Genomic DNA, 24,956 nt, shown 5'->3' on the forward strand with positions numbered 1-24,956 from the left:
TTTGTAACAGGGAAGAACAAAATCTGACTCCACATTGGTGTTTCTTTTACTTTAATCTTTGTTTTCTGTTCCTTTTGTTACTATAATCACTGAGAGGATTGCTGTTTATAGTTATAAGCACACATAATGGCCTGCCTCAGGGAACCCTGCCCCTCAGCCTGAATGTTAAAAGTGTCTTAGGAAACTCCCTGCCCTGACCATGTGTGAATGGCTGTGGGAAAGAAGAAATTAATACATTCCCTCCCCGAGGATGACCAAACCAGGAGATATTTTGTAAGACTTATGAACTGTGATGTTGGAGAAGACTCTTGAGAATCCCTTGGCCTGCAAGGAGATCCAACCAGTCCATCCTAAAGGAAATCAGTCTTGAATATTCATTGGAAGGACTGATGCTGAAGCTGAAATTCCAATACTTTGGCCACATGATGCGAAGAGCATTTGAAAAGACCCTGATGCTGGGAAAGATTGAGGGCAGAAGGAGAAGGGGACAACAGAGGATGAGATGGTTGGATGGCACCACCGACTCAATGGACATGGGTTTGGGTGGACTCCGGGAGTTGGTGATGGACAGGAAGGCCTGGTGTGCTACGGTTTATGGGGTCGCAAAGAGTCGGACACGACTGAGTGACTGAACTGACTGATGGCCTTCATACATTGTTCCCTGACCTCCTCCCTCTATTCCATAAAAGGAACTAGCACGCACACCCCGTAAGACAGTGCTGTAGGGCATTAGTCCACCATCTCCTTGGGTGCCTGACTTTCCAGATAAAGTCACTATTCCTTGCCTCAACACCTTGTCTCCCAATTATTGGCTCAGTGGGATGACCAGGCTGAGCTTGGACTTGGTAACAGATTCAGTGATTCAAAGAGCCCTAGCAATGTCAAGGCTGCAGCTCCAGGCTGCAACTCCATTTCAGAGCTGTAATCAGCTGACAGTTCTCAAAGGTTGTCAGTCTCCGCCCACAGCTCAGTACCTAGAACCACCACAGCTAGAGCTGGGCCGGCTCTCCACCCTGGTGGATGTGAAACTCACCGCAGCCCCGAATGATCTGTGCACTGGACTGCCAACACCATGTCTTCCAGGTGGGAGGTTTTATTATGTTTTACAACCATGAAAACATAGGACGGTGGCCGTGACGGCAAACATCTCGGAAGGAGGAATCGACCAAGCTGCACCCGCCCACCCCGGCAGCCTCCTTCCACATGTCTCTCACAAAATGTTCCTGGGCCCTTCTCTTGACCAGTTCAGGAGAGTTGAAAGTAGACGTGGAATGTAGCAGGATCATCGTCGGCAAAATGGGAGCGGAAGGAGAACTTGGAGAAACAACGGATGAGAAACATGTTACAGAAAACCTCTTCTACTGTGTGATGAGGTCGGGGTGGAGGAGCGTGGCCTGGGCTCAGTCCATCCCCCGAGGTCTGGGTCATACAGGGCCCTCGGTGATGCCCTCCAGGGGCAGGCTGGGCGCGCTGTCGGCCGTGGGCCTCTCATCTTTCTTCAGCGAGGGCGGGACTCGGAGACTGACGTAGGGTTTGTGACAGGCTGTGTTGGCCAGAGGTGGGTAGTGCTGTCTGTAGCAAATGTAGGCAAAAATGAGGCCAATGACGCCGCCAACAAACGAATCTAGGGCAGAAGAGCAGAACCAGGAGAAATGCATTATGATTCATTCAAATGAGGCCAGCTGTGTTTTCCAGAAAGCACTTTCCTACCGATTTCGGTGACTGGTTTGCTGATGAAACCCCTCGAAAGACTGGAAGGGGAGAGAAACGACACTGGAGGTGTACGTCTTGGTGGCCTCCGCAAACCCTTACCATTTCTAGAACTTAAACATCCCCTTTGTGTGTGCACTTGATTCTTCTCATTATTGATGGAATACGCAGCAGCGCACGGCACAAACTCAGAACTGCATTCTTGATTTTGAAAATCAATTCTAAATTCTGGAAGAATAATTCCAGCCATCTCCATGGGATGTAAATACCCTCGGGGGCTGTCATTTTTCTTTAGCAAGCTTCTGCTGGAGTCCTGCAATGTTGCTGGTGCACCACGGAAAGCCAGCGGGCATGCTGGCCTCCTCCTCAAAGTTAAGTGATTTCCCAGGGATGGAGTAAAACTTCTGAGTCACAAAGTGAATACAACATTTTATGCTGCACCAGGGTGGGCAAATTCGACACTCCCAGTGGGAGGGGCCTAAACCCTTCTACAAGCTGCAGATTTTATCAAGTCAGAAGACGTGGTGGGGGGCCCCCGCAGACAAGGTAGGAGAGGGAACCTGTGGGCAAAACAGGCCCTTCCACCACCTCTGGACCCCATGCTAAAGAAGGTATTCAGCTAGTGTCCACCAGAGACCCCATGAAAGTGGCCCACCCCAACAACCCTCACTGTGTGTGTGTGTGTGTGTGTGTGTGTGTGCATGCCCTTTAAACTGTGTCTTTGGGTTTATTCTTGCCAAAAAGATCCTAACACAATGGAAAAACCTCCCCTGCCAAGAGAAACTTTGATTTCTTGTGAAGGTCACTGCCAGGCTGAAGTGTCATCCTCCAGTGGGAGCTTTCCACTTTCACCGTCATTATCTTGTTGAATCACCCACCCCTGCCATGGGCAGGGATACACTTTCTCATCTCCTGGGGATGAGAACAGCAAGTGGTGTGTCGAGCTGTGTGATGACGTAACATTAACACTGGAGTCTCTGCTCCACCAGGGCAGGGGCTCTGTGAGGCTTGCTGGCTGTTGATTCCTCAATACCTGGAACAGCACTTTGCTCATCTGCAGAATTAAGTTGGTGAAGGGAAGTGGCTGAATGAATGCTGTTGCTTAGTCGCTGAGTCGTATCCAACTCTTTTGCGACCCCAAGGGTGTAGCCTGCCAGGCTCCTCATCCATGGGATTTTCCAGGAAAGAATACTGGAGTGCATTAACACTTCCTTCTCTGGGTATCTTACTGTCTCAGGGGTCAAACCCATGTCTCCTGCATTGGCAGGCGGATTCTTTACCACTGAGCCACCAGGGAAGCCCGGAAGAATGAATACGTGCACAGTAATTTGGGGCTAGGCTCTGGTTACTGTCTGGTGTTGTCCCCATTCCCCTCTCTGAACTTCAGTTCCCTCACCAGGAATAAGTGCTTGGCAGCTGAGAGTCTTTCTCATATGAATGTTCTAGGAATTTGGTCCCCAGGGTCAACCTACTGAGATCAGCCTGCAGATCATTATGAAACTCTGCTGAGCATCTTCAGAAAATAGGTCATATCCTTGATTGGGATAAAATGTCACTTGTAAACAAAAGTCATTCTAACAGGCCAGAGAAACTGAATAACTGTGGCTACTTCCTCTGCATAGGAGTGCAAACATGGTGCAACCTGGCAGAAAGAGGAGGAAAAGAGATTAGTGGCCACTTGGCCCTGATGAGTAGCCACCAAGGAAGAGGGGTGGGGAGGACCACTTGTGAGATACAGTGAAACCCCAGTGCCCAGCTCTGCTCCCAGAGCAGATGCCTGGGGCCACAGTAAGTTATCCAGCATCTATTCTCACCTCGGACTTGAGAATCCTCTTGGCTGAGAAATCCATCACAAAGACACTGTAGACCCCATTAGGGCAAGTCACTGCACCTCTGAACCTCAGTTTCCCCAGCCTCAAATGGAGATCTCAATATCCATGTCATTTTATCATCACAGTGATTTGATGAGATCTGCTTCTGAACAGTGCATGCCACAAAATAAGACCTTGAAATGCAGTATCTAAAACAATAGTCTCAGACTTCTATGGCAGTCCAGTGGTTAATGCTGTGTTTCCAATGTAGGAGACAAGGGTTTGATCCCTGGTCAGGGAATTAAGATCTCACATGTTGTAGTATGTAGCCAAAAAAATGTTTTTTAATTAAAAAAAAAAATAGTGCCCATCACTGTTATTGTGTTCCTCTCCAGCACTGCGTGCTGTCACTTCAATCATGGCTGGCTCTTTGTGACCCTATGGACCACAGCTGATCGGAGTCCTCTGTCCATGGGATTCTCCAGGCAAGACTACTGGAGCGGGTTGCCATTTCCTCCTCCAGGAGATCTTCCCAGCACTACTGGGGACTTTCTAATCCTTCCCCATCCTTCTCTTCACACAGTAACTCAACAGTCTATAGTTGTCATCTCTTTAGCACGGCCACACTTTCATAGCATTTTGAATAAATTCATGAACTTAAAAAAAAATGGTCACCCAAGAAATTGAAAAGTAGTAACTACTGTGAATTCCTCTGTGGGGTCATGAGGCATAATTAATGTGATTAAACCAAGTTCCTCAAATTGAGAAACTTCATACCACCTATGGGCAGGAGCCCGTGCTAGGGAACGTGCCAGGCTTTTTCATGCACAAAGTCTTAGGGACACACCATTGTTTTGTTTTTCTAATAACCCCAGAGAACAGGCCTATGGGGTATTACTTTTATGAGTATCTGAAATGACCCAGGACATCTGTGTTTGAGTCATTGACTATTGAACAGACCATGCAGAGAAACCTATAAATAATGCCACTTGACTTTTATTTTCTGTGACAAGGCATTGGTCACATGCACAAGGTGCATCATGGACCAAAAGATATCAAGTCATTCTGAATGTACGTTCCCCGAGCTTACTGATGCGGCAGCAAGCCGAGCATGTGACTGCCGTCAACGCTGTTTTCCCATTTAATGGAATGAGTTAGAAGTGGTATTGTAGGTGCCACCATAGTTATTAGAAGCAACTAGGGCATCGGAGAAGGCAATGGCACCCCACTCCAGTACTCTTGCCTAGAAAATCCCATGGACGGAGGAGCCTGGTAGGCTGCGGTCCATGGGGTCGCTGGGAGTCGGACACGACTGAGCGACTTCACTTTCACTTTTCACTTTCATGCATTGGAGAAGGAAATGGCAACCCACTCCAGTGTTCTTGCCTGGAGAATCCCAGGGACGGGGGAGCCTGGTGGGCTGCCGTCTATGGGGTCACACAGAGTCGGACACGACTGAAGCGACTTAGCAGCAGCAGCAGGGCAATGGAAGGTCTAGCAAAGGCACCTTCTCAGCAGTTATTCAGGGCTTTGTTTATCACAAAGATGGTGAATAAGATTTAAAAAATGACTTACTTAAAGAGAGAGATTGTCATTAAGTGCCATTTAATGAAATCCCATTCCCATCTCGTACAGCATGTGCTTAGAGAAAAGCAGGCAGGAGACAAGCGGCCCTTGCTAGGGAAAAAACTGCCTGGGATTGACTTCACCCCAAATATGGTCGCATGGGACTGGAGGGCTCAAAGGGGGAGTGTGTGGATCTCCGTGTCCCCAGAGTACACAAGCCACGGTCTTCTCACTCAGCATCGACGTCATTCATCCATCATGTATTTTGCGAGGGGATCAGATGTCAGGAGTGATGCCCAGTACCAGAACACGAGGCTGAACAAAAGAGATGTGTTCCCAGTCCTAGGGGTTAAGATGGACACTGAGAAGTGACAGTCTTACCAGTGAGCGGCAGCTGTGGTGAGCGCCAGGAAGGAGGAGGCGGGTCTGTGAGATCAGCCCGCAGAGTGGTTTGGCTTGTCTGGATCGGGGGAGTTTTGCTGAGGACAAGATCCACGGGTCAGCCCTGCAGGAAGAGCAGGTGCAAACCAGCGGGGTAGGAAGTGGAGGCAGGGATGGCAGGGCAGTCTTCCTGGCAGAGGAAGGAAGGGGCATGGCCAGTTTGAGAAACTGAAAGGAGTGGTCCATCTTTTCCCAGAGAGGTGTGTCTTTACAGTTCTATAGGACATAAATTGACCAGGCTTCTGGTGTGGGCTGGAGAAGACGGTTTTCCATGGCCCCTTGGGGCTCTGTTGAGGACCAGGGGCTGCACTAGCTTTCTAGGCTGTTGTCTGTGCAGCTCTCGGCTCACATCTACCTGTCAGTGTTAACTGCCCCTTGAGTGCCTCATCTTCATCTCCCCACGCCCAGTAGTTGTGTGCATGTGTGTAGGTGCAGAGTCACTACGTCGTGTCTGACTCTTCGTGACCCCACAAACTGTAGTCCGCCAGGCTCCTCTGTCCATGGGATTTCCCAGGCAAGAATACTGGAGTTGGTTGCCATTTCCTCCTCCAGGGGATCTTCCCAACCCAGGGATCTAACTTGGGTCTCCTGCTTGGCAGGCTGATTCTTTACCACGGAGCCACTCGGAAGCCCAGCCCAGCAGTTATTATGCAGTAAATGTTGAGATGCCCTGAACAGCATTTACAAGATGCACTAAAGAATAGACACCACAAGACATAAAAGGCCATATATTATGTGATGCCAAGAATATGCAATGTCCAGAAGATGGAAATCCATAGAGAAAGAAAGTAGATTTGTGGTTGCTGGGGGCTGGGGTGGCTAATATGATTTTCTGGAATTAGACAGTGGTGATGACTGCACAGCTCTGAATATACTAAAAACCATTTAATTGCATACTTTAAAATGGAGAATTTATGCATTATGAGTTATGAATTACACCTCAACAAAGCTATTTGAAAGGGGAGGTTAGAATCAATACCTAGAGGGCTCCAATGGTAGTAGAAAGAGAGCTAGACTTTGAATCAGGCGACCTGTATTTCAGTCCTTACCTGGAAAACGAGGATGACCTCAACCCCTTCTCATGAAGTTGAAGGGCAGGAAAGAATCTCATGGAGTCTGGTCTACAGAGGTGCCAGTACTCAGCTCTGGCACCGACAAGCAGAAAGTGTTCTGATGACGTGCTATCAGGTCCCTGGGAGGAACACATCCCTCCCTGTTGCCATGGCAACATCCAACATCACTCAGCTGGCTTACTTGGTATCTTGTATGCCTTGGGCTTTATGACCCAAGACCCTAGGGTAAAGACCATTTCTGGAAAACTCAACAACCTCACATGATTGTTTCTGGTTTTTTTTTTTTTTACTGCTACTAATAATGCATCCCGTTTTTGTGACTTTGAGCTTCTATAAAAGAACTTACCTAGCACAGAGAATGCACACTCTACCTGCTACACTGTAAGCTGGCAGGGCAGCACCTAGTCTGTCTGCCTCAATACTGTGCCTCCATCGAGAATATGCCTGACACACAGGTACAAGAGACATACTGAATGAGTGAGTGGATGGTTTTGGAAGTTTACTTTTTGGCTTATTTTTGAAAAGAAAGAACTTACAAAGAGTAAGAATAATTTTAGGAAAACCAGTGTATAGAGAAAATAAAATTAGTAAGAAAGGAATATGATTTAACCAAAATTATTAATTCCTGCATTCCACACTTATGTACTGAGCACTGCTAAGCATTAAGAATTGTTCCTCCAAAAGATACGCTGAAGTCCTAAACCCCAGTACCTCAGAATGCAACCATATTTGGATATAGAATCCGTACAGAGATCATCAAGCCCAGATGAGATCAGTAGAATGGGCTCTAATCTGAATGGTGTGCTGATAGGAAGGGGAAATTTGAACACAGAGATAGATACAGAGGGAAGGTGATGTGAAGAAACTCAAGGGAAATGCCACATGAAGACAGAGGCAGAGACTGGAATTATGCTTGCAGATGCGGAGAACTATCTGGGGCTGATCAGCTGCAGGATGCACGGAAAGCTCTTTCCCGTGCAGGTGTCAGAGGGAGAGGGGCCACCAACACCTTGACAATAGACAACTTCTATTCAGTTTGTGGAAACTGGGAAACTAACACAAGCACCTACTATGTGCCATACCAGCAAAAGAGACACAAATCCTTCCCCACAGGGAGAGTATATTCCAGTACAGAGAGCAGCAAACTATGCGAGCCATTCATTTATAGGCTGGTGTTCACACCACCATCACCAACTCAAGCAGTTACCATAGAGACCACATGGCCCATATAAAGCCCAGGATAGTGACTCTCTGATCCTTTACAGTGGAAGTGTGCAGACTCCTGTTCAAGTGGATAAGAACAGACAATAATCAATACCTAAGAAATGACTGGGGCTTCCCCAGTGGCTCAGTGGTAAAGAATTTGCCTGCAATGCAGGAGACATGTGTTCAATCCCTGGATCAGGAAGATCCCCTGGAGGAGGGCACAGCAACCCACTCCAGGATTCTTGCCTGGAGAATCCCATAGACAGAGGAGCCTGGCGGGCTACAGTCCATAGGGTCACAAAGAGCTGGACATGACTGAAGTGACTGAGCATGCAAGCAAGAAATGACTGGGTTTGTCAGAAGGTGGTAGATGAGCAAGGTGAACACCACAGAGAATGTGGGGACTGGGCTGCGATTTCAACAGAGTGGTCACTATAAGACAGCCTCACTTGAGCTAAGATCAGGAGGAGGGAAGGGAAGGAGCCATACACACATCTGAGAGAAGCACATTCTGGGCACTGGAGACAGCCAGTGCAAAGGCCCCGGGGTGGGAAAGCACCGGCATGAGCAAGGAGGGGCAGTGGAGAACGCCATCAGAGAAGCAGGAATTGCGGGACCAGATCTCACAGTCGCTGTAGGACCTGGGCTTTGATGCTGATGGACACAAGGAGTCCCCAGGGGCAGAGGAGCAGGCACCACACGTGACAGGGTTTAAAGGCTCTTCCTGGCTGCAGTGTGAAGGGCAGAGGAGAAAAGAGGGGAGACAGTAGCAGGGCTTCTGCAATAACCCAGGCAGCAGGTGATGGTGGTCTGAACTACAGTGGGCAAGGAAGGTGGCTTGTGGAATTACTTTGAACAGAAAGTCAACAGCAGAAAGCACTGTTAAATGAAGCCAAGTTGTCAAGAGACTTGGAAGCAGCCAACACCTGTCTTCCCTGGGAACTGAGCAATGCGGAGGCCAGGGCAGAGGGCAGGGAGCCTGGCTGAGAAAGCCTCTCAAGGCCCAATGCTCTCTGCCCAGTGGATTTTTTTTTTAATATTTACTTATTTGGCTGCATCGGGTCCTAGTTGTGGGGCATGCGGGATATTCGTGTGGTGGGTGGGCTTCTCTCTAGCTGAGGCGCATGGGCTCAGCAGCTGTGGCACTCGGGCTTAGTTGCCCCGCAGCATATGGGATCTTAGTTCTCTGACCAGGGATCAAACCCGCATCCTCTGCACTGGAAAGCGGATTCTTAACCCCTGGCCCATCCAGGGCAGTCCCTGTTTAGTGCATTCTGATCCCAGAAAGGGAGTGGCCTGGGCCTGCTCAAGGCCTCCACAGGGATGCCCTAGGTATGGTGGCAGAGATGGTGGATTCACGGGCAGCCAAGGCCCAGAGGCCCCAGACCCCAAGCAGCATTTGGCAGCTGATGATAAATGTGAATGCAGACACACCACATGGGCAGCCAATTGTGGAAGGAGGAAGAGATGAGATCAGTTCACCTGGGAAGGAGGATCTTGGAGGGAGGAACTTAGTGCTCCTGTTCTATGTAAGGCTGGTGGGTTTTGGTGGGAAGCATGATATCATTCCAAAGTCTCCTTTTCAAGTCACTTCATTTAGAAAATCTAGAGATTGTTTCATAGAGAAGGCAATGGCACCCCACTCCAGCACTCTTGCCTGGAAAATCCCATGGATGGAGGAGCCTGGTGGGCCGCGGTTCGTGGGGTCGCTAAGAGTCGGACATGACTGAGCGACTTCACTTTCACTTTTCACTTTCATGCATTGGAGAAGGAAATGGCAACCCACTCCAGTGTTCTTTCCTGGAGAATCCCAGGGACAGGGGAGCCTCGTGGGCTGCCGTCTATGGGGTCACACAGAGTCGGACACGACTGAAGTGACTTAGCAGCAGCAGAGATTGTTTCTGACAGCCCAGGGAGGACTGGTGAGCAGTGTGTCCCTCAACTGTGTGTGTGTTGGGGGGAGGGGGTGAATGGGACTGTGCAAGGAGGGAGCAGACTCTGCCTGGCTTTTTAGTGTGGTTCAGGTACAGTTAGGTGCAGGGTGCTCGCTACATTGCTCAGATGACCCCATGGACTGTAGCCCCCAGGCTCCTCAGTCCATGGGGTTTTCCAAGCAAGAATACTGCAGTTTGTTGCCATTTCCTTCTCCATGTAGGCACAGCGCCCTCATCCTCAAACACCCCATCTGCAGAGACCAGAAACTACACCTGAACTCATTGCACATCACAGACCCTTCATGGCCAAGTCAGGAAACTTGGCAAAAGCAGTGGCGCCATCTTGGAATTTTGAGGCCAGTAAACATGGCGTCTGTGACTGACATGGACGCGTCCCGGCCTCAGGCTGGGTGGGAACAAATGACTGCTTCCTCCCTTAAGACTTGTTTCTCTGGATTACATTCAGACCTACGTGCCCTTTCTTATGACGAAACACTACCTAAGGCACCCAGGGCTGCTTAAGAGAGCTATGGTTAGAGAATCAGTGTTGGCTAGAAGGTTACTTGCAAGCTGGAGTCACATAAGGAAACACTGGATCCAGATACAAGGATCTGAGGGTAGAAGGAGCGCGTTATGTCCATTCATGGAAAAAACAACACACTCCTGCCACTTCTGGCTCTGACTGTCCACTGACAGGAACCATAAACCCAGGAGACTATGAACTGAGGCAGAAGATGGTTCAGGGAGGTGCTCTGTTCTTTCTGTGCGTTTTTCTCCATAGATATTCCCCCCAGCATGGGAATTCTACAAGTTTTAATGCTGAAAACACACAGTTAATCACAAAGGTAAGCTTCTTTGTGAAGCGTTGACATCACCCAGGGACTCTAACTTCCAGCTGACCCAAAAGCCAGCATGTCACAGAGACAAGGAGAACTTCAGCCACAGAAAGATTTATAATCCATCCAGTGATTTTATTTGTGAAGAAGCCCTGTTACATGTCTTACTGCCCCTCCAGACCATGGCCTGTGCCCTCCATGTTCCTCACTTAATAAAACAACAGACTCGTGTGGAGTGGCGCTGGGAAGGCAGAGAAGACCGGAAGGATGTTGATAACCATGATAATGAACAGAGCAAAGCATTTGAGATTATGGGTTATTTACTGGATATGAATATGTAATCGAGTAATTGGATATACTTCCACATTAGATACAGTTGCTTAAATCAAAATTGAAATGGAGTCATAAAAATCTCATAATATTAATGTTGTTAACTAAAGTCTATAATGAGAGGTTCTCAGGTTGTGCTGCTGCCTAGGGGTCTCCCCATGAATTATCATCATGACGGAAGACCCCCGCCCACAGTCACTGGGCAGCTCAGTACACCAACAAACAACACCTCGTTAATCTCAGCCAGGCATCCTGCCTCCAACACCCTCCCACACAGCAGCCAAGGGCCTCACCGTCTACCTTTTCTCCAAGCTGCAAACCTCTGCAGCCTCCCTGATTACTTCCTTAATAAGTGAGTGTTGAACAAATAAAATTTTCCACTCATTGAACACTGCTGCTTTTAGCGTGTAATAAGGGAAAGAAAGATGGAGCTGAGATGTGGGGGGTGTGTGTGTGTGTGTGTGTGTGCTTAATCACTTCAGTTGTGTCCAATTCTGTCCAATACTATGGACTGTAGCCCACCAGGCTCTTTTGTCCATGGGATTCTTCAGGCAAGAATACTGGAGTGGGTCACCATGCCCTCCTCCAGAGTATCTTCCCAACCCAAGGATCAAACCTGTGTCTCTTCTGTCTCCTGCATTGGCAGGTGGTTGCTTTACCACTAGCACCACCAGGGAAGCCCGAGCGGTGGTGTAGTTGGGCTCTCTCAACCTCGGCCATAGATGTTTGGGGCTGAGAAGTCTTCCCGGTGGAGGAGGTGCTATCTCATACACTGTACGATGTTGAAGAGCTTCCCTGGCCTCCACCCACTAAATGCCAGCAGCCACCACCACTCCCACCATCCCATCTGTGAAGATGTCCCCAGATATTGCTAAATGTCCCCTAGAAGGTTCAGTTGCTCCCCATTGAGACCACTGGTATAGACAAGGACAGATGACCTCCTACAGGGGAATTCAGATAAAATGAACCCAACTCAGGGCCCACTAGAGGATCCAAGGAAAAGCACACTCTGCTCCTGGCTAACTCCAGGGTACGAGCTGAACAGGTGATGGCACAGCTGAACGAGTAGCTGGGCCACATCTATGACCTGTAACCCACTCAGGCACATTCAGTTTGGGCTGCAGGATGGGTCTACCATGATGCAATTTTGGCTTGCCCCTCCCCGCCCCCAAAGTACAGCCCTACACATCACTGATCATAAATTCTCTTGCTTTGCTTTCCCATCAGCTCACAGAGCATTAGTATTCTCCCTCTACTGCTCCAAGTTCCCTTCTGTGCCAGTTGGATAGGATGGGCATGAAGCTCCGCTGCCAGTAGGGCTTGGGGGCACCAGCTGCATGAAGTCCAGCATCTCCCCAAAGCCAAGAACTGCGATTCTTCATCCTTTCATGATGCACCAACCACAGATCAGTAGTAACAAAAGAGCATTTAAGACAGGCCAACCTCTCTTCCTAGGTTTTCAGGACAAGATCACTACACAAAGGTTCTTACTATCTTCCAAGATGAAGCCAAAATATCAACTCTGAAATCCTTCATCACTTCTCAGGTCCAATGTGGAGGAATAAAAGTGGAAACCAGGGATTCAGAGCTTACAAATGTGCCAAAAGCATGTCCACCTCAAAATCAGTGGCTTGGGAGACACAACACATCCTTCTTTAGAAATGATGCACTAAGCAACTTCAATATTGATTCACAGTTGTGCAACACACTTTCATCTACAAAGTACACTCAGATCCATTATTTCATTTAGTCTATGAAATGGCTCTGGGAAATGTTGAGGGGTTATTGTTCCCATGTTCAAAAGAAGAAACTACAGTTTACAAGGGATAAATGAGAAGCAGTTCATGAAATGCCATCCAGCCCGTAATAGTCCTCATGTGGAAATGCTCTAATCATATGCGCCACCATGATTCTGGTGGAAAATATTCCTAGTTCCAAGGATGCGATGGGTCTGCCCTTGCTCTGTTGGCTCAGCAATTCTCTTCCTGCCCCTGCCCCATTGTGTGGGATCATTATCCATAACTTCATCCAAGTCACTGATAAAAGCAGAGAACAAGGCAAGGCTCAGGGTGTAGCCCAATGGGCCTCTACTGACCACCCCCATCAGCAGGGCCTCAAATCTCCTTGATGCCTCCACCTGTCTAGACCATGCATCAGCCTCCTTTTCTCCCAGACCCTTCACCCCCAGGTTGAAGCTGCTGCTGGAAGCTCATGACACCCAGCGTGTGATTTTCAAGAGGGTAGAAAGTGGAGCTGAAGCCAGAGAAGGAGCAGAAGGCCCCTGGAGAAGATGGGGCAAAGTCACCTCCAACCAGGAGTTCCCCTCACCTCTGGCCTCAACTGCTGCCTCATTACCACTGGGACAAACACCTGGGAAGAGGTGAGAAGAGGGTGGTCAGAAAAGGGGGCAGAAGGGAGTGAGTCCGGGGGATGGCAGGAGGACAGGAAAGGAAGAGGAAGGGCCGGCCACAGACAGATCGTGGAAGGCCATTCATCCAGGGAAGCCGGATTAGGATTAGGCACATTTCATGCACTGTGTTTGCTGAAAGCTGACGCAGTGGAACTCTCCATGGTGCTTCTCAGACTTCATCAGAATTAATGGACTGCTTTGCTAAGAATGCACACTTCTGGCGGTCACTCCGAACCCACCCTCAAGAGTCCAATTCCTAGGTTGGAGTGGCCTGGTCAAGGTGATCTGAGTATTGGATTCTGGGAAACACAGCCCTAAGCCCTGCGCTCCTGGAGGGCACGCCTTCTATGGACACTGCCTCTGTCTCTGCTCCCTTTCTTGCCGTGGCAGATGCTGCTGTGGTTTAGGCAAGCTGAGAGCTGCAGCTGATCTGCAGAGGGGCATGGCACGGTTTTGCTTTATTCCAAGAACAAGCCCCTCACTTGTCCTGTGTTATTCTGACTTGGCACAGACACCCCAGGGCTGAAACATATAGGTGAGCCTCACCCAGCCCTGCAGTGGCTGCTGGCATCCATCCCTGGGCTGGAAACCTCTTCTGGAAGAGCATCAATGGTGAGAAACATGCCTTTACAGGGTGAATGCAATAGGAACCAACTACCACTTGGCACCAAGTCTGAGAACAGAGGCAAGGGATCCAGCAGGGAAGTCACATCTGAGTCTGTGCCTGAGGTCCTGCCTTCCTGGTAAGACTCGAGCTGCCTAGTTGAGCATGAAGGAATGGGAGGAGCTCTGATTCTGTTCCCAGCAAGGCCAGAGCTCACCTGAACAGGTGCATCTTCTTTAAAACTGTGTCTGCTCTGTCATTTCAGCGAACTCTAGTTTCTCACAGCAGGCACTTACTTCTCCCCCCGGTAGGTGCAAGTATCCCCCCATCCCTGCACGAGAGCAGCAGATGGCGTGTGGACCGGGCGGGCCCGGGGCAGGGACTCACCTTGCCAGTGATGCTTGTAGTCACACATGCGGGACAGGGCGATCATCATGGCGCAGTACAGGGGCAGGATGGCAGCACAGAGCCGCCAGCTCTTCCCCCGCCCGCTCTCGGTGAAGCAGTGCAGCTTGCCAGCCAAGTAGAACGTTGTGAAGCCAAGGCCTGAAAAGGCAACTGCCAAAGACAAACAGCAGGTGTTACCCTAGCAGGTGGGACGTGGCAGGGACACAGGGCACCCGAGCATCCTGGCAACCATCTTGCAACACCCCCAGGGTCAAGACCATGTTGGCGCCAGACACCATCTTGGCAATCTGTGCTCTTGCTAGAACCACGCTGGTATGAAGCTTTCAACAATGAGAACAGCCTTTCAGGCTTGCATGCGATCACAATCTACTCAATCTCATTCATTCAACAATGATTTGAGGGGTAGCTACTGTGTGCTAGACAGGCATTGTTCAAGGTGGGGGAAATTAAAACTTGATTCAGAGGCTGTCTCTGCTCTCAAGGGGCTCATGGACTGGTTGAGGGTCATGGTTGTGCAAACAGAGTTTTAATACTGTGTTTGGAGTTCTCTATGAATAAAAGTGCCTGCAGAACAAATGACTGATGACTGCTTAGCTTTGAAAAATGAGGGAAAGAAAGGGAGTTTTAGCTTGGTAAGTTTTAGCTCAGGAAGATGGGACCAGAAAATGCTATGGAAAAGTGGGTTTGACAGAGAAGCCAGTGGTGACACATTTCTTGTCTTCTCTCAGAAATTATGGTTATTAGTTTTTAGAACTGCAAATGCAACTCATAGCTTCATTGGATCAATTGTCTAAAGTGTGGAGTCAGGTGGAGTAGGTAAGCCCTGAGCTTTTCATCTAGTCAGGTTTAATACACAGTTGAAGTCAGTGAGATTTAAGGTGAGTCTTCTGTGGACTTAAAACAACAGAGCTCAAACCCGGGCTACACTCGGAAATCACCTTTAAAACCTGCTGCTGCTGCTGCTGCTGCTGCTGCTGTCACTTCAGTCGTGTCCGACTCTGTGCGACCCCATAGACGGCAGCCCACCAGGCTTCCCCGTCCCTGGGATTCTCCAGGCAAGAACACTGGAGTGGGTTGCCATTTCCTTCTCCAATGCATGAAAGTGAAAAGTGAAAGTGAAGTCGCTCAGTCGTGTCCGACTCCCAGCGACCCCATGGACTGCAGCCTACCAGGCTCCTCCGTCCATGGGATTTTCCAGGCAAGAGTACTGCACTGGGTCGCCAGTGCCTTCTCCACTTTAAAACCTGGGAAGTTTTCAAAAATACTGGTAGTCAGACCTCATTATCAAACCTTCTATTTGCACTAGTCTGGAGTGAACCCTAATGGTGCACACATGCATTTATGTGCGTGTGTGTGTGTGTGTGTGTGTGTGTGTGTGTGTGTACTCCTCAGGTGATTGTAATGGCAGCCAGGAGTGAGTTTAGATGCTTCTTTTGGGGGAAGGGGCTACAGCTCCCACCTCCTCTGGACACTAGTCTACTCAAAACTCTCCTCTTGATCAGAAAATACTCCTGAGGGGCAGGGCTCCTAGGCAACCAGCCTACACAGTGATTTGATAGAGTTGGTAGAATGGGGCTAAAGCTAGGGCATCAAGGACTTTAACAGACTGTCTGAAGCCTGAGCAGCAGCCTCGGCACCAGTGAGTTAGTCGCAAATACAGAACCTCAGAACCGCCCCAGACGTACTAAGTTAGAATCCCCTTTCACAAGATCCACAAGTGAGCTGTGTGCACCCTGAAGTCTGAGAAGGCCTGGCCTATAGAACATTCATCCTCTTGATACAATGTGTCTGAGAGTCCATCTTCAGGAAATAATAAAAAACCATGGGGATATCTAGAAGATATTCTGCTTAAAATTATTATGTAATTATGGGGAAAAAAATAAAGAGAAAGAACTAGACTATTCCCACTCAATGAATTATGATGCAGCCATGAAAAATATTCTGACTATGCGAAGGAGATCACACCAGTCCATCCTAAAGGAAATCAATTCTGAATGTTCATTGGAAGGACCGATGCTAAAGCTAAAGCTCCAATACTTTGGCCACCTGATGTGAAGAGTCGACTCACTGGAAAAGACACTGACAGTGAGAAAGATTGAGTGCAGAAGGAGAAGGGGACGACAGAGGATGAGATGGTTGGATAGCATCATCGACTCAATGGACATGAATTGGAGCAAATTCTGGAAGATGGTGAAGGATAGGGAAGCCTGGTGGTTTGCAGTCCATGGGGTCGCAAAGAGTCGGAAATGAGTGAGCAACTGAACAACAGCAAATGTAGCACTACAGACAATACTTAGGATACAGTGTTAAGTGAAAAAAGCAGGACTCTAAGTTGTAAGTTCATTATAATCATGGTTATAGTATATAAATATGAATAACCTGCAGTTTTAATGAATTATCTCTGATAATAATGTGTCTTCTTAAATAGGGTTCCCCAAGTATGAACAAAAGCTTATGCCAAAGCAGAACTTTTTCAACAATCAAATTAAACAAGGTAACAGGATTGCTTGGTTTTGTTTTTTTATTAGTAAAACAATATTAAGCCAGGTTTATCTCAGGAATAAAAATGAAGCACTTAAATATTTTTGAATAATGATTTGTACTCAAACAGTAAAGCAGTGCCAGCATACATTGAATATTCTGTTTAAAGTAAAACTCTGCAAAACTGCATTGCCCAGGCCAGTTCTACATTGTTTGCTATGATGAAGGGTATTATTAATAGATGGTTTATAGTGTGTTCCAAAGCGGTCCCATTTGGCCACCTTCCTAGCAAGTGCAACGGGCTCTCAACTCCCCATCCTCATCCATTTTGCTCTGTTTCTTCTCTTCATTCACACTCTGCCCTGAGGCATCAGAGTGGGCAGCAGAGGCTGGGGACTTGGCTCTGGTGGGTACTGGCCTCATTCTGAGCTCTTAAGGGAGGAGTAATAGACTTTGTTCAAATCGGACAGCCTAGCAGTATACCCACCTAACTACTGCTGCTCCATTTATATAAGGATCTTGAGCATCCATGGATATCTGTGTCCGCAGGGGCCCTGGAACGAATTCCCTGAAGGATACTGAGGGACGACTGTACATTGAATGTGATGAGCATCCAAGATCTGCCCTGAGGCTTTGCAGGGTTATGGATGGAAGTTTTCAAGATTTGAATTGGAAGAAAGGCAGTCCTGGGTGTTGCCAAGTTGTCAATATTAAAAACAAGGTCAGTAAGTATAGGGTGGATATTGAGCAGGAATTTGTATGTGTCCCTATAAACAATGGTTTGGAGACTTTAAGATAGATGAGTCCAGACTCAACAAGCTCTGGAAAGATTCACAAGATGGACAAGAGAAGGGACTGCTAAAAACCCACCAAGGTCAAGTCCTAGGGCATGTGGTCCAAGGCCAGACCCTTGACCTCCACCAGGTCACCTCCCTGACCCCAGAAACTCAAATTTGGATTCCAAATTTGAGCTCCAACAGTGGGGCCCGTGGCTCAAAGAAGAGCAGGCAAAGCACGTCCTCTCTCTCACAGTGGGGCCCATGCTGCAGGTCCTCTGAAATGGAGAGTTATCTGCTTCTTGGAAAGGAAGTGAAGTGAAAGTTGCTCAGTCGTGTCCGACTCTGCGACCCCATGGACTATATAGTCCATGGAACTCTCTAGGCCAGAATACTGGAGTAGGTAGCCTTTCCCTCCTCCAGGGGATCTTCCCAACCCAGGTGTCCTGCATTGCAGGCAGATTCTTTATCAGCTGAGCCAAAGGGAAACCCTCTTGGAAAAGAAAGAGGGGTTCAAAGGAATTTTAAAGGCTGAGTTCAACAGCCTAGATCCTGCAGGCATCCCGCAGCAGCTGATCTCCTTCGACACATCCTATTGGTCCTCCGGGCAGCGTGTCTAAAGCAGCACGGTGTGTCCTTACTTGTCTAGCTGACACAACAGACTCTGATTCCATGTTAAACTTTATGCTTGTCTCTTTCTCATTGATATTCCTACAGTTATTGAACTGGCATGTGCTCCTTTGACAAAGAGCTTCTGATGCACCTCCTTCTGGCCCAGCCATGGGCAGCTCAGGTACTTTGCCCAAACGCCTGTTTTCCCAAATACCAACTGAATGAGAATTAGGCTCTATCAAACTATACTGAACACATAGGATTCCACAGTTTTCTGCCCCCTCCTCCTTTGAGGCTGGCAGTTTGGGACCAAGATGCTTCCGTGAGCGTTTCAGCTCTGAGATCCTGGGACTTACCAAGGCTTTGATTCAAGTTCAACTGGGAGAAAAAGAAAGCAGAAAGGTTTTTAAAGAAATGCTTTCCAACTTGAGCCAAACAACACCTTCTTCTCTTCTCAAAGAAACGGGCATGTGAGACACTGAAGAGCCTCAGAAGCTGGTATGCGAGTGAGGAGCAGGGAGATGGCATTTGTTCCAAGGGTCTGCCTTCCCCCTGAAACGTGGTCCCTGCTTCCAGCATGATTAGGAGATAAAACCGAGCATTCAAAGATGCAGCAGAGCACTGGGCATTTTGGAAGATGGAGATGATAAAGTATGATAAATGCCTTCATATTTTGTTAACATTATTAGCAACAGAAATACGATTACAATAATGGTATGAGAGAAAGCTGAGAGCCGACCCCTCCTGGGGGCTCAGAACGTGTTTATTTGCTCTCCAGAGTTTAGAACACACACACACACACACAAGCACTCACATGGATCAAGGGAAGAGCATATGCCCCTTGTTTTCAAAGTCTGTAGCAGGTTTTCTTGGCAGGAAGCAGCTGATTGTAAATATTTCTCTGTTGAACTGGCTGTGAGAAGTAAAAATACTCTTGAAGCCTCTAAACTAGGAAGCAGATGAAGGAGGGTGGCTTCCCCACCTGTTTCTGGCACTTTTGGGGCTCACTTGGCTGTCATCAATGAGAGTAGATAAGCAAAACTTCACAATACGAGTTGCTGGTCCAGGTGGTGATGCTAGGCATGTGGCCTGAACAGGGCTATCTGCCTGCCTGGTGATTCTGAAAGGGAGTTACTGACTCATCTCTGACTACACAGATGAACTGTCACAGGTTTACAACATTCCCTTTGCAAGAAAGGTCTATTTACTGAGTCAGCTTAGGTGGCAACCCAGTCCAGTATCCTTGTCTGGAGAATCCCATGGACAGAGGAGCTTGGCGGACTACAGTCCAGGAGGTGGCAAAGAGTCGGACTGAGCTACTAACACATACACACTTAGGTGAAATAAAGTCATTTTGCCTTTTCTCCCCAGCTTACTTTAAACCAAGTGAAAGAGGTTTGGACCCCAGCGACTGCAAGAAATGAGAAAACTGGCTCCAAAGAAAAGGCTTTAAAAACAAATGAGATAAGAATCAGGGGGACAGGCTCAGCTTTTGGGGTTGTATTTTTTACTCTAATTACAATGAATTTCCCCAAACTGATTATAGCTGACACCACAAATGGAATTGTGTTCTAATGAGGTAATTTGTACAACTTTTTCACATGATGCTCAAAGAGTAAGTATTTTCTTCTCCAAGAGGGAGAAAGGCGATACTGGGTAGTGGAATAAAATTTTTTTCAATTAATTTATTTATGTTTGGCTGAACTGTGTCTTCATTCTGCACGCGGGTTTTCTCTAGTTGCGGTGAGTGGGGGCTACTCTCTGGTTGCGACGCTCTGGCTTCTCACTGAGGCGGCTTCTCTTGTTGGGGAGCACAGGCTCTAGAATGTGGGGGCTTCATAGTTGTGGCTCACAGGCTTAGTTACTCTGTAGCATGTGGGATTTTCCTGGACCAGGGATTGAACCCATGTCCCCTGCATCGGCAAGTGGATTCTTAACCACTGGACCACCAGGGAAGTCTCTGAATAAATTTTAATGTTGAAGGGTGTTTTGAGGAGTTTGCCAGTACATCTCCACAAGACCATCCAAAACCAAGGATGCAGAACATGCATGCCTGGTCAGCCCCTGCAGACTCCTAACAAGCAGTGGGGTGCTGTTGGGAGCGTGGGGTACAGGTTCCCATTCTGGCTCTGCCATTAACTGAATGCATGATCTTAGGCAAGTCTCTTTCCCACTCTGGGCCTCAGTTTGCTCTGTAAAATAAGAGGCTGATCCACAAGGGGCTACCACATCGTGCCCAGGGGAGCCAGGTAGATAGGGAGCATGAGTTAAGTAGTTGGATGTTGAGTCAACATTTTTGCAACAGAAAGCCCTCTTGGTCTGTCTTCTATTACTCCTCTATTGCTAGACACTCAGATCCAAGAGATACTTTCGGAAAAAAATTCAATGGTTCATTTGTGGTGATAAATGGCAACTAATACCTGGCCTCGCCATTGGGAGACATTTGAGAGTGGTGAGGACTGGGGAAAACGGAAACATTCGCCTATTTAAAGATGCAGCGCCTTCCCTCTGCTCAAGCTGGTGTCTGCCACGTGGGCTCAGTGTTCCCAGAAGTTTTGATATTCTAACAGAAGAGGGAAACCCTGATATTTATGAGAAGTGTCTCCATTTAAATGTGAACAATTCATCGAAAATGAATACAGTACAGACCACATGAAACTCATCTGTGTACTAACAGGATTAGGTCAGTGGGCTGCCAACTTGAGAACACTGAAATTCTGTTTCCAATGCTAGTGGTCCACTGTCTAAATGATCCCCTAAGTCTGTGCTAAATGTGATAGACATCAATTTATCCCTTCTCTCTACACTAGAGCAAAGAAGCACTTGAAAAGCTTTAGAGTTGGTGTTGCTTAAACCAATAGCAACAACAAATTAAGTAACACAGGAGATTCAGGGATTGAATACTCAATTCAACAGGAGGGAGTACTGTGTGCTGAGAAAAGCAGACCTTTCAGGACTCAGCTCTGCCACCTTCTCCCGTGTGAGCTCATCTCTGGGGGCCTCAGTTTCCTCATCTGTACAATGGGGTTAGTAGCACTCGACTCACAAAGCCATCTTGAGGATGAGCTCACAGAGAGTTGTAACAGGCTTAGCTTGGTGCTGAGTGACTGCTCTCCTAACTCTGCCAGCTCTGCAGCTGCTGTTGAGTTCTGCCTGGTTCTAGAAAGTTTCATCCTCAAAGAAAATCCTTCCTAAGCTCTACTCTTGCAATCTGCAGCTCCTCAGTTATATAACTGCATGCTTGCTTACAGAGATTTCTGGAGCTGGGTTCCTAGCTTCTTAGCATTTTTTTAGCCCCTACGGCTCTCAGCAGATGTAAAATGATCTCAGCTGGTAAAATGAACAAACTTACAGACCCAGTGAGAAAGGCCAGCAGAGATACTGTTCCCCACTCCACTCGGGAGATGACTGAAGCTCTCTGATGAGAGGGTCAGACAGCCAGGAGACCATTCTAATGCACATGACCCGTCATGTAGCTTGTCTCCTATGATACTGAGTTTCACCGTGTTGACACCTACTTTTACATCCCTTTGGCCCCAAATTTCTTAAAATAGTTTCTCATTCATAGTTTCTTAATTCATAGTTCATTCTAGCTAAGATGCTTGCTCTGTTTTCTTTATATGACAAGCTATATTTATTAACATTCTAAGTTAATAAGAGATTTCACTTTCAAAAAAAGGATGAGAGAAGATTGCTACAAATCTTAGACTGTGGATCCACAGGGCATCTATTGCCTAAAGCATTCAAGTGAACAGGAAAGACAGTTGTTTATTCCTAATGAAATGACTGACAGAAGATCATTAGCCTCTGATGTAGCTATCGAACCAGAATCATAATTTCAAGGGGAGATTTTGATAAAAATTATAGAACAGACTCAGTACCACAGTGATTTTTTTTTCAATCTCTCCTTTCTAATCCAGCAGTAAAGAGATTGTTTCACTATGATGTAGGAGACGTGTAATTTTCTAAATATCACACCAATGATACCTCTTAATTCAATTACAAAGAAGTTGTAATAAAATTTCTTTCATTACAATTGACATAATTCAAGGGTGTTGAGAGGCGGGATTAAAAGTATTCATCCATGCAGTAAAGTTGCCTGTGATTCCAGGAACAGTCAGAATGCCCAACGACCTCTGGTAGAATTACTTACTCCAGTACCATCAGTCATAAGAGTTAATAAGAATTGCTCTGCTGGTGAGGAGCTGAAAGCCATCTGCTGAGACAAAGGAGACTGGATGGGTCCTAAGCACCTTGGGGAAGGCAGGCGGAGTTTGAGGCTGTTGAAGCCAAAGTCATTCGACCACCTGATCCACAGGAATGGCAAGAACCATTTTAACCCACTGGAGGGGACCAGGTAACCAAGAAGACCCAGTGGCTGAAACACCAGAGATGTCAAAAGAATTGAGAGCCTACAGCACGGCAAGGGCGGCGTGGGGACTGAGCACAGGTGAGAATGCTCTTGTGCACAGCTGGATGGGTCCAGGCAGGCACACTGACCCCCTGCCACCAGCCTCCCACCTGTGTGACCTAGCGTGAGGTGCTTAGCTTCCAGAGCTCAGGCTTGTCGCCTCTAACATGGATGAGCCAACAGTTGTCCACACAGCCACCGAAAGCACCGATGATAGAGTGTCCAGGGCACACTGGACAAAGTGTGCAGCAGTCCTCAAGCCCTAAGTTAAAATCTGATCTCTTTCCCCTCCATCTGCTTCTTCTACTTAGGCTCTTCCTCAAAATCATGCTGCATCCCTGCAGTGAACCTGAGAACGTGGAAGAGGAAATAAAGCAAATGCGCATGGAAAGCTAAAAGGATGTGAGTTCCGGGTTGGCTCCATGACCACGCCACCAAGATGGCGTCTGCATCTGTTGCCATTCTATGCCCCACATCAAAAACTGGTGCTCGAGATGAGTGAATGAACAAATTAGTGACAAGAAGGATAATGTGAAAACTGGACCAGATGGTGTATACTCTTGGGGGCTCCAAGGAAACAGTGATGAGCCTCCCTTTTCTGCCTAACACACTTCTCCTCCTCCCTGCAAGGCTTGGTTTACATGACACTGCCTCAGAGGTCTTCCCCAGCTCCCCAGCAGGTGTAATGGGCTCTGACTGCCTTCTGCACCTGCCTTCATAACACTTAACACCACTACTCTCATGTATGCGACTGTCCAGCATCTCTCTCCCTTCTGCTAGATTCTCAGCCTGCGCTCACTAGAGGCCCCACCAACACACATACTGAATGAATGGCTGAAGACCTGATAACCAGAGGTTTCACAAAAGAAGACAGGAATGTACCCAGGGGAGGAGAAGGGCTAGAGTCAGGCTTGAACCGCACTGGGTCAGGATAACGTGTGGGCGGAAGGTGAGCTGGGCCTCCACTGAATTCTTCCTTATCACATCCCGCCTGCCAGACATTCACAGAGAGTGTGTGTGTCTCTTTTAAATACTCACACACACGTATACACACACTTCCCTGCCCTCCTCCTACAAGAATGACCCCAGAGTTCTCCTGGAGCCTTCATAGCAGGGGTTCCTCTGTTTTTCAGAGGCTGGTAGCCACCTCTGAGATATCTGGGCTAGTTTCTGAGAAACAATGTAAAAAATTCTACAAAAGGAAGCCATGAAATTCTAGGAGTCTGAAGGATGGGTGGGTGGAGTAGCAATTTCAGTGAATGAGAAAAGAAGGAAAGCGGAAACTGTCTACTCGAGCAGGTACCAGGAGTGTTCTATCAGAAGGAGGACAAGACCATCAGGCACGGAGAGCCCCTCTCTGTCAGACTCTGCACTAGACGCTTCCGTAACTTGTCTTTGCTGCATCCCCAGAAAAACACAATGACATAGCTATTGGGCCATTACATGGATGAGAAATGGAGGCTCAGGTCAAATTACCTACTGAAGGTTAATGCAGTCCTTAAGAAACTGTGAATTAAGTAACTAGCCACGTAATTAAATAAATAAATTAATTTGCAAAAAAAATAAATAAAAAAAGAAACTGTGAATTATTTCTAAACAGAGCAAAAAAATCACATGTTTTCTTGGCACGGTTGTACTTACAGCACTTCTAGCTGCCTATTTGTTTTACACTCCCTGTAGGCATGTGACGATCAGGGTCACTGTTCAAGCCTTAGAACCCAGCACACTGCCTGGGAGGAGAAGTCAGCGACACATGGTGACTGAATGAATATATAAATGGCAGAGACAATTTAGTCCTTCCACAAACATAACTTCACTGGAACAAGTACTCTGGCAAGAGGCCAAGCTCCTTAGAGAAAGAAAGACATACATGGCCATGAAAGGTCGTGTGCTCCACCCACTGTTTGAGGCAGCGTGATTCTGCAGCTACCTGAGCCAGAAGATGATTTCCACCTCATGATGGAAAGGATCGCACCGCCTTGTTTGAGAATGAGCCATGGGGAAACAGAACTGGAAAGCTCGTAATTAGTCTGAAAGCAAATGTCAGAGGCAGGAAGTGCAAACAGAGAAAAGCAGACTGTAAACTCCTTGCAAAACCTCAGTTTGCATCCTCAAAGACGATTTTGCTCTGGAAAAAAAAAAAAAAAGAATCAACTCAGACACGATGCACAAGAAGCGCAGAGGAAACACGAGGGGTGGGGATGAAACTGACTCTGGGAGAAGAAGGCGGAGGTCCTTCTGTCAAGCCCCAGAGGTACCAATCCTGGGGAGGGAAGAAGCTCAGCAGAGGAGGATTAAGGATTTCTAAGTGACAGAAGTCACTTTGTCTCTCCCCCATCCACCCTCT

General features: G+C 47.6%; 1 protein-coding gene across 1 annotated transcript in view; it reads right to left on the minus strand.

Annotated features, from left to right (window-relative positions):
- Window positions 1-1,073: 1,073 nt before the first annotated feature.
- Window positions 1,074-24,956, minus strand: part of PLPP4 (phospholipid phosphatase 4) — a 148,187-nt gene continuing 124,304 nt past the window's right edge. The window contains exons 6-7 of the mRNA XM_027529170.1: window positions 14,309-14,479; window positions 1,074-1,624 (exon numbers count right to left, since the gene is read on the minus strand). Of these exons, the coding sequence (XP_027384971.1) occupies window positions 1,425-1,624; window positions 14,309-14,479 (371 nt within the window). The 3' untranslated portion in view covers window positions 1,074-1,424. The remainder of the gene's footprint in view (window positions 1,625-14,308; window positions 14,480-24,956) is intronic.

The sequence above is a fragment of the Bos indicus x Bos taurus genome, chromosome 26, assembly GCF_003369695.1.
Source record: "Bos indicus x Bos taurus breed Angus x Brahman F1 hybrid chromosome 26, Bos_hybrid_MaternalHap_v2.0, whole genome shotgun sequence".
Classification (NCBI taxonomy): Eukaryota; Metazoa; Chordata; class Mammalia; order Artiodactyla; family Bovidae; genus Bos; species Bos indicus x Bos taurus.